The following is a 10,084-nucleotide window of genomic DNA, read 5'->3' as shown; positions in this document are numbered from 1 at the left end:
GGTAGGGAAACTCGACTCTTATCCTAAGGATGCCACCACCTGCTCCCCTTCCTCACCGTGAAGTACAGCATGCACAAAGATGTGAGTGAGAAGAACTGCCATTTGTATCTCTTTTACCAATTTCCACAAAGCACAGCGACCATCTACTCGGGTTCTGCTCGCTGTCCGTTCTAAAGTGAACGGAGAGCCAGGAAAATAACAAGCATCCAACTAAAAGGATTGTTTATCAGACCATGCTTTTGCTGAAAGGAAGGGTGGCCGGCCGCCGTGACTAGTCCAATATTAAAAAAGAGAACACATTTTCTAAATGCAGGGATTCAACCTTGAAAACCAGTGTGTTCAACAACAACAACAAAGAGAGCACGTTCCAGGAACCCCCAAACAAACTCAGCACTTCCTTCATGAGAAGGGAGATGCTGGCCAGCTGCACTGCATGGAGTTATAGTAGGTCTGGAGTCGCTGTTGATGGGTAATGCCTACCACATTCAGACGGGGAAAGACGAGACAAGCAGCCTCCCTTCTTCAATAGTTCTCCCCTTCTCTGGAATCCCGAGAAAGTGCACACCACCTTACCCCCACCCCCACCCCGGTGACAACCCGTGGCTACCTTCCCCTCCAGATTCAAGAAGTTCACAATTCACTAGGAAATAAACATTGCCAGGTACCGTAGTTCAAGAGTCTTAAAACAACACTGTTGGACTCAGCAATACTTTGTCATATCATATATCATTTTCTTTTTCTTTTTTATTGAATAAAGCAGCTTTGAAGCTTATCAGGCCCTGCCCAACATTTAGTCAAAAAAAAAATCTGTTATGAACTTTTTAACCTTGGGCTAACAGCCAAGTACTCTGTACAAGAGAAACTGTAAAATATTTCATAGTTTTAATTCTTAAGCCATTTACCTTTCTGGCATCCTGTACATTTCTTTTTTTAAAAAAAAAAGTAAGAATAACAAAACAAATACTAACAAAAACGAGAAACAGTATTTTCAAGCAACAAAAAAATCGGGATGAAGGAAGCTTATTCTGAAGGTGTATTTGAAACTGGTAACAACGTAACGAAAATGAAGATTTGCATAGCGCTGCACGCTTAGCCTTCGGCGAAACAAAACAGAAGCTATTTGGTATTGATACAAATCCATCTATTTGATAGTTAGTCACCCAATATTATATACATATTTTATATACTGAATGTCATTTTCAAGTCCCCTTGTCCACACTCATCTTTTTGTTGTTGCTTTCACAAGTTTTAAGCAAGACATTTTCCGGTGTTTCTGTTTTTCCTCCGAACATACCATGTCGGTGTTCTCTCAAAGTGTCCCGTGGGAGCAGATGTGCCTCTCTGCTCCATATCGTTCGTCCATTACAAAGGAAATAACCCACAGTGCAACGTGTCTGGGTTCACCACGCCCAGCGACACCCAGGCTAAACCAGGCTGGACCAAGCGGTCTCAGGCGCAGGCTCTTCAGCCCTGTCTACCTTCTGGTCTCCAAAGTTCCAACTTGTAGCTGGTAAAGCTTCAGAAAGCATTGACAAGCACCATGGTTAAAGGCCTCTTTGTCCCTGCACGGAGAGATTTTTGCATTTCTTTTTCTCTGTGTGTTGGTTTGTGGCTTTAAATTAAAAAAAGAAAGAAAAAGAACAAGGTTAGAAATGTCTAATCATCCAACAGGAAGACCTAGGCTGCTGGGTCTTCCCCCGACTTCTTTTTGTCCAAGAAAGCTCGAGTCCCACGTGCAGACAGCTGGCTTCGTTTCTGCAGCTCAGTTCACAGGTCGGGCTGGAGAGAGAAGCCCTTGGCTTCCCAGAGGCCTTGGGTGGCTTGAAGGTGAGGAACTGGATCTGAGGGCAGCGCGCTTCATCGCCTCTGTTGTGCATATACCGGGTATGCTAGTGTGACGTTGAGGGAGTCATTGTGCTGCACGAGGGACGTGTGTTGGTAATGTAGCACCAGCTCCTTCAGCGAGCTGTACAGGTTGTAGGGCTCAGCAAAGCCGTAGCCGGTGGCAGTCTTGTTGATGACGCAATGTTTGACTTCGCCGTCTACCCTGCAGAGGGGAGAGGGAACCAGAAGAGTCTTTTGAGCTGGTCTCAGACAATCTGGAATGCTGCAGGATATTTTTTAACAATGTCATCATCACCAGGGAAGGGCACAGTGAGTGGGTCTGTGTCCCTCCTGGGGAGCCAAAGCCTCAAAGCCACAGTGAACTCTTAGCGCCACTTTTACTGGTCAAGCCACACACACAAGGGCTGATCCTCTGGGCCTGCTTCACTGGACTGGTCAGGGGTTAAATGGTTTAAAGGAGAGAGGGACATCACATGTCTTAGGGTGCCTGTGAGATATGAGATGCGTGCTTGATAGATGCGTGGTTGCATCTGGCAAGCGTGTGACAAGTGGCAGTTTCCTACCTCCTAGGTACGGAGAGCACTGTCTCTGTGAGACCACGTTCTAGCTCTCCTCCAGCTATGATCAGCAGGTCTCATCCAGGCTCTCCTGGAAACGTCATCATCGCTCCCCATCTCTCATTCTCTTGTCCTAATCCCAGTTCTCCCTCTCTCTGTCTTACAGGAAGAACTCGTACATGAAGCAGTGATTGGCCATAGAATATAAGGCACTTGTAGTGTCTTTCCACACAAGAGGACATTTATTTCTTTGTCCCAGTGATGCTTGTGGCTCTTTTGATTGACTCAGGGTCTCCATACACAGCCTCTGCTGATCTCAGTCACTCTGAGTGCTAGGATTACAGACGTCAAGCTCAACCTTCAAATTTTACTTTTCAAAGTACTCCCTAAACTATTATGAAATAAAACGAACTAGGCGACAAGACAGAACTATGCCTCCTTCCGCATGTATCTCTGCGTGACCGCAGTGGGGTCCTACCTCTCCTTGCTTTAGTCAGTCCCTGAAGGATTTCTTTATCTATTTTCGGTGATGTTCTCACAAAACATAACCTTGAATTCTAACTCTACTAGCTTTTAGAGGGGTGGGGACAGTGGGAAGGCATGGCCACTTCTGTTTATAATTAAGATGAGAGGAAAAAAAGACCTCAAGACAACGAGGAATTAACTTGTCCCAATATTGGAACCCAAGTCCCAGCTGTCCTACTATATGGTGACAGGTGTCTCTCTGTTAGGTTCTTAATGGATTCATTTGTCTGGCTAGACCAACCATAGTATGATCCTCCAAGGTTAACATGCTTTCAGATCCTGATCTTTCAAATGAATAGATGAAGGAAACATAACGAGTAAGTTTTCTGGAGCTACTTACACCACAGAGCAGGCGTAGCAGCCCTGCTTACTGCTCTCCCGGACAAGAAAAGTGCCATCTCTCTTCCCTCGTAATAGATTCTCAGCTTTGTTGCGGTTGCTGCTTCCGACATTCCAAGTCTTCTCATCGTGGTGGGGCAGGTCCTCGTCGTCTTCTACCAGTGAGTATTGGCTGTCCAGGCAGAAGCAAAGATGAGTGAGAGAAGGCAGTGGGAATCCTGGCCTGCCCCAGGGTCTCCTTCCGAGCTGTATTGGAGGACTCTGCCTCCTCACCACCCCTTCCCCAGGGTGAATCGCTAGCAGAAGTTATTACTATCTCCATCTTCAAGTTGGCAGTCGCCCTTAGGTACCTGGGCAGACAGTACTGTACCTGGGCAGACAGTACTGAGAAGACTGTCAGTGCTCAAATAATTCAAACCAAACATATACTTCACCTTCAAACGAAACTAAACATAATTGTTTTTCTCTCATTGTTCCAAAAATATTTGAGGATTTTTTTCTGAAGCTCAGGGACATCATTATGGACACAGAGTCAATTTACACAATTGTGGGGAAAACAACAAAATGAAACAAAAAACAGCCCCGTCTCCCTGGGCTCAGCTTTCCCTTTGTAAATCACTGGCTAAAGCTACCAAGTTTACACATTTTCGCTTGCCAGATGTGCTAAGCCTGGCTGCCCCCATCCTCGGTAGCTACTCACTCTTCGTTGTTTTCGTTGCCCAGCCACTCGTTCAGCTTCTTCTGCCGAACACCTTTCTGCGTTAGCCACCTGAAAGAGGTTTGCAAAAAAGAAAAGCCATTGAGGACTCGTCTTTGATTTTAGCCACTGTCAGTTCTTCGGGCTCTGTTTCAAACACTTACATCAAGTATTGGTCTCTTGTCTTTCTCAGCTGAATGAGGTCTGGCTTAATGCTGTTCATGCGCTTGTCAATCTCACGATACTCCGCTGCCTGCTTCTTCAAGTCTTCCTCCAGCCGCCTCCTACTGTCAATGATCTCACTGATGCGAGACTTTAGCTTATCATAATTATGCATAATCCTGCAGGAAGGAGAAAAACATATTGCTAAGTATCTGGGCATACCACGCAAGGTTCCCCCCAAAATTTAGGAAGCTTTGGGTATTCCATCTTAAAATTGCTCAAGTGCCAGGAACGGGGAGCATCAGTCTGACCAGTCTTAAACAATTTTTGTTCCTTCTGTCACAAGGGTACAGGGGATGCTCGTGGTTCATCTACCTTTGAATTTCTTTCTCATTGCCTTCACGTTTAAACTTTTCTATGTATTCTTTGCTGTATCGCTCCTGGGTTTGGCATTGCTCTTCAAATATTTTTATGGTTTCATTAAATGCTTCAATAGCTGTTCTTTTCATTTGAATTTCCTGCAACACAAGTTTCATAAGACAATGTCATCCCTTTCAGAACACGACTTCTCACGGCAAGAGACAAGCTAGCTAGTGATGCGATGCAGACGTGCTGCTGGTTGGTACAGGCTTCCGTGGGCACCATCAACTTAGTTACAGGAGCCCTCTTGGCCCCTAACAGCCAGGATGCTTAAGTTCCTTATTGAAATGATGTGATGGCCACGCGGGGGCCGTGCGATTTTTCTCATCAACTCCAAATCATCTCTAAATTGCTTAAGCCTGATACAACATCAATGCTATGTAAACAGCTGTGCTGTGTTGCTTAGACAACAGTAGCAAGGGGGTGGGGGGTGGGGAGAAATCTGTACTGTACACCTCAATACAGGACCAGGAGATAGGGAAAGCCGGCGTGCGCTCTGTTGGCCGGGCTGAACGGGAATTCACAAACTCTAGTTAAAGGATATAAAAACAAACGTTTCTTGTGGAGAATTCTGTCTACCTTCACTTTTTAAAATTACTTCTTTTACTTATTTTTTTTATTTTTGAGATTACAGTATAATGATTTTCTCCTTTCCCCTCTCTATACCCTCCGTATACCCTTCCTTCCTCTCTTTCAAATTCATGGCCTCTTTTTCACTAACTATTGCGTGTGCATTCCTAAATATGTAAAGTACAACCTCGTCAGTCTTTTCAATTAATCTTATTTATATCATCCATGCTATTTTCTCCTCTGGCAATTAACACAGTGGACACAGTCACTTCTCCTCACAGCAGAGGGGATGGATATGAAATTTCTATCCCAGAGTTTGGACAAACCGCCATTAGCAGTTCTTATTAAAGTCCGGCCTAAACAGAAGTCTCGAGTCAGGACTCATGTTGCATGGGCTGAAAGCTCCCAATGGCCCTGCTAGTTAGAAGAAGCAAGCCTAATGTGGGATTCTTATACGCATGGGCTCTACAGAAATAGGTTAGACACAATTCTTCTTTTGAATCTGACTATAACATGTACTAGTCCAAACTATCTTAAACTCACCTGGGATGTACGGGTGTATTCCTCGTATAATCTATCATATTCCCGACTTTTTTCTTGAAATTGAGTATTATATTCATGTAATTTTTTCCCTACAGCTTCAATATTATCTTCTTTGACAACTTGATCCTGGAAAGGATATACAAGGGGGGGAAAAAACCTCAGTTGATAAGGTATTTATTCCAGTAACAGTCCTTACTGAAACAGCAAACATGCTATCTGATTCAGCCATTGTGAAATCCCAGTCATGGTGTAAAGTTTGTCAAAAGCCAATTTCAAATCATTTTCCACGCTGGAGAGTGGCTTGGCCCTGTGCTCCTGTGGTGGGAGGAGTGCTGATTAAATTACCTGCTGGTATTTGGACACCGGGTAGAGTAACTTCACATCCAGCTTGGGGTTATACTGAGCGAGAGACTCATTCCGGTAGTGGGTTATTAGTTCAACCACGGAGTTGAAGGTTAATGGATCAGAGAAGCCATATTTGCCATCTCGGTGAAAGATTTTGATTAATTTGTTATTTCCTCCTTTCCTGTAAATATAATAGAAAACTAATGATTATTAAAGTTTTCTGATGTAGTCGGGTTGGGGGGGCTCTTAGAAGAGGGAGACAGGAGTCGGGGAGAGGGAAGAACAAGCATCTTTCAAAATTCTATAATGAAACCCATTATGTTATGTGCAGGTTTAAGGAGACAGAACTCTAATGAAGAAATGTTTTCACGACACCCCATACATCCCCATTACGGCTACCTCCCTGGCTCACCTTAGTGTAAGAGTATAATCGCCGTGCATCTTAGTAGACGCGTCTCGTACCAGAAAGGTCCCATCCGCTGTATCTCGGAGCTTTTCGTTCACTTCTTCCCTGGAATGAGCACAATGAAGGACCATGCTTACTTTTCAACTTTGAAAGACCACACACTTATAGACAGACAGACAGACAGACAGACAGACAGGCACACCATTTCCCCTCCTGTACTCAGGATTGCTGTACCACTGGGCCATACCCTTAGCCTTCACAGTCACTGAGCAGAAAATCCAGAGGTCCCACATCTTACATCCTCCTGTCCTTGTGGGGTCACATGTCGCTATTGCACATAAAACTAATGAACAATTTCTCTTTGCTTATACAGAAATGTCATAAATTCATCCCACTAAAAATAAGTGCATGACACCTACACTTACGTATGCATACACCCATTTACACTATTGGCATCTCTATAATACAAGGATTTTTTCCCCCTTTAAAAAAAAACAGTTTCTGATAAATCGCCCCAGAAAGTCATAGTCCACAAAGAGGCTCCTCCAGCCCACTCAATAAGCACTCGAAAAGCTAAAAGGGTTTATGAGGGAAGCAATAACCTGAATTCCTAAAGTCCTGCTCACTAGAGAGAAAGCGGGCAGTGCTCTGTCACCCTGGGAGCTTCCCTGACATCTCTGTCCACAGGGAAGCTTCCTGGGTATTTAATTTCCAGTGTCCTCCAGCACCCACACTGCTCTGGTGCTCGGTGACTTTTCTGTTCGTCTTTGGAAGAGAACCAACTATGCTTCATGCTTATGTTGGATGACATCCTAAAAATGGAACTCAGCAAGCTGGTGCTTTCTGTTCCCTTACTGGAAGCCTCCCTGCATCTGGTGGAAAGGCAGAGCCCCACGGCCTTACCTTGAGATGTCTCCCCAGTACCACTCAGCATCCTGTAGGGACATGTTGTTCATGCCGTTGTTGGCTACAGTCGTGGGCTTGGGTGGCTTCGGGGGCAGTGCTGCAGGCAAAGGGGGAAAAGAAAGTTGTTTGCCATCCTGACTCCAAGTGCACATTTCAAATTAGGATTGCATCTTTTCAGACGAACAACATTTCATTACAGCAGCGAAGAGTAAGGAGGAAGTGGTTTCATTTTATTTTAATTAAAAATGCACAAAAATTGTATTTTCAGTTAAAAGGCAGTTGAATTTCCTAAGACATTCACAGTGGTAGAGGGGTGGAGGAGAGCACACCAGGGATTCACAGTTCCACGGACCACAGCAGGTATTTGTTTTCAAAAGAAATCTCAGAATATGGTTTAAAAACAAAAACTGTAAAGGAAAAAAAGTAGTGCAGGAGGGTGGGGGGAGAACGACACAGACAGACAGACCTAGAGGTTAAGAAATAAATAGGACTGGCTATGGGGGAAAATGTCAATGCTAACCAAGAGTCGACATTTCTACCTCTGGGTTTTAGCTGTATTAAAGTTGTGTGCCCAGGCAGCTCTATCTAAAGAAAGTAACTAGGAACATCTGAGCAGCAGAAATAACAGGAGCTGGCTTCTCTTTCTTCTCCTCCTTAATTATGAAAGACAAATTTGGTTGCTCTGTCCTGCAGGAGCGCGGCAATCACATTTTTTTAAGCCCTCATTTTACAGCAGTGTGTTTTAAGAACTGGGTTTCTCTATGTTATTTCTACGTTAGTTTGTCAGGCATGGCTCTTGCCAAAGCCACTTCAGGAAACTCCTCTTTGAACTACATCTCCTTAGTCTTCAGTTACTATGCTGCTGGGGGACACTGTGCTCTACACGTTAGGTTAGAACCCCGATCCTCTTCTTCAATGTCAAATCAGTGTGCACATCCATCCACAAGGTGACAACACGCCCTAGGCATTTCTGAGTTTCCCCATTGAAGGGAGGGCTGACCCCAGAGGTGCCAACCAAAGGAGCTAGGATTTTTACCTAAATCTGACACCACTAACTTTGAAAGCACTGTGACTGTTTCAATTTATGACCCCCAGAAGATTTCGGATGTCTAGCAAGACTCTTTCCCAAAGGCAAGGAAAGCCCACTTCTCTTTCCATTGTAGTCTCTCAGCAGGAGAGCAAGCAAGTCTCCAACAACTGAGACTCAGCAGACCTGAGTTTAAGTCACGGCTACCTTTCACGAGCTTTCTCAAGCACCCGGCATCATCACAGCAAAGTACCACACTGCCAGAGTCCACAGCCAGCAGAGCAAACAACGCAAAGGACATGTCCCCTTAATTAAAGGAACAATATACAACAATATAGCCCAACCTGCCAAGGAACATAATTAACAAAGGACGCCAGCAGCGGAAAAAGTGGAATCCAGTTCCCAGCCAGCCGTTCAGCAAGAACCAGCTTGTATCACATACAGCCCGAGCTTGCTGCTATAGTCAAACAGTCTGTTTAATTTTAAAGTTATAATCAGCCTAATTTTAAACCATGAAACAAATTAGTAAAAATAGCAACCTCAAGAGGATCTGTTAACAGCCGCTTTCCAAAAAAAAAAAAAACAGAAAATTAACTAGCTTCTCCATTAATAGTGCAGTATTACCTGGTGGATCCATTTCTATATAAAACATCAAGTCCGTGCCACAGTTTATATCTGTCTTGGCACACTCTAAGTCCAGGTCTTCCATAGTCCAAACCGTGGTGTACATTTGTGCGAGAGTTTCCTCGGCTGTGCTCAGTTATAAGAAAAGAGTCCGGCTTTCTTTGTAATGGTGCCTTGGAATTCATTTTAAAACCTATACGGGGCTGCACTGTAACCTATTACATCACACGCCCCAGCCAATCAAGTCAGAAAAATGTCACCAGACCACTCCTGCTTCATCGGGTCTCCTGGATGCCAGCTTCACATGGCCCCAGCCTCTCTCCGAGCGCCTGCCTGCCTCCATGTCACACAGCTGCAATGTCTGCACGCTCATCGTTTCGAAAGGTGTTTAATTTGCCTGCTCTCTTCCAGCAGTGAGTTCTCTAATTCCCTTTTATTACTCCCTGCAGCATGGTACATTCCGCTGTTGGCAGATTGACAACGGCTGATACATCGGCAGCTTCTAGCTCAGTCCCTCTGTGCATCTGGGCTTAGAGATAGCCTGGCTAGTCCGCGGTGTAAAAATCTTACAGAGGCATCAAACTACTGCCCTTAGATATCGCTCCTCTATGTGAGAGGCAGAAAGGATCAAGCGCTCTGAATATTTAAGACAGTCTCCCACAGTTCTTAAGCATAGCCATAAATGTACCACATTAAAAGGGGGAAGCTAAAAGAGAATACTCAGACAAAATGCCTCTACCAGAATATCCCAAGGTCACAATGAGGCTTTACAGAATAAATCATGCAAACTCAGCACAGGAATAAAGACACCTATTATTTGCAGAAATGATAGCATTAATGGTCCACACTGGTGAGTTTCAATGTTTCCTACCTAACAAGACTGGACAATGAGGTGCTTCTGCCAAAATAAGAGGCCATATATCAGAAGGCAGAGTTCAGGTGCTCTCTGCCAAGTGGCTCGCTCAGGAACCCGACTCACTGCTAGCTGCTTAAAAAAAAAAAGGTGATGTAATCTCTCTCTCCCCCTCCCCTCTCTCTTCTCTCTTTAGCTCAGTACCTTACTTGGGGGACAATACTCCTTCTTAGCAGTGTTCAATATAAACAAATCAATTTCTCTA

The 10,084-nt window shown here is 44.5% G+C and overlaps 1 protein-coding gene across 3 annotated transcripts in view; it reads right to left on the bottom strand.

Annotated features, from left to right (window-relative positions):
* Positions 1 to 710: 710 nt before the first annotated feature.
* Positions 711 to 10,084, bottom strand: part of Pik3r1 (phosphoinositide-3-kinase regulatory subunit 1) — an 82,631-nt gene continuing 73,257 nt past the window's right edge. For 2 of the 3 annotated variants that reach the window (XM_075976173.1, XM_075976175.1), the window contains 9 exons: positions 7,313 to 7,412; positions 6,416 to 6,514; positions 6,004 to 6,184; positions 5,659 to 5,784; positions 4,501 to 4,643; positions 4,128 to 4,304; positions 3,967 to 4,035; positions 3,268 to 3,438; positions 711 to 2,047 (listed from right to left, as the gene is read on the bottom strand). In XM_075976173.1, the coding sequence (XP_075832288.1) occupies positions 1,858 to 2,047; positions 3,268 to 3,438; positions 3,967 to 4,035; positions 4,128 to 4,304; positions 4,501 to 4,643; positions 5,659 to 5,784; positions 6,004 to 6,184; positions 6,416 to 6,514; positions 7,313 to 7,412 (1,256 nt within the window). In that variant the 3' untranslated portion in view covers positions 711 to 1,857. Of the gene's footprint in view, positions 2,048 to 3,267; positions 3,439 to 3,966; positions 4,036 to 4,127; positions 4,305 to 4,500; positions 4,644 to 5,658; positions 5,785 to 6,003; positions 6,185 to 6,415; positions 6,515 to 7,312; positions 7,413 to 8,966; positions 9,977 to 10,084 lie in introns of those variants that run through there. The other variant, XM_075976174.1, reaches the window with a different exon arrangement.

The sequence above is a fragment of the Microtus pennsylvanicus genome, chromosome 6, assembly GCF_037038515.1.
Source record: "Microtus pennsylvanicus isolate mMicPen1 chromosome 6, mMicPen1.hap1, whole genome shotgun sequence".
Lineage (NCBI taxonomy): Eukaryota > Metazoa > Chordata > Mammalia > Rodentia > Cricetidae > Microtus > Microtus pennsylvanicus.
This window is presented reverse-complemented; position numbering and strand designations above follow the sequence as displayed.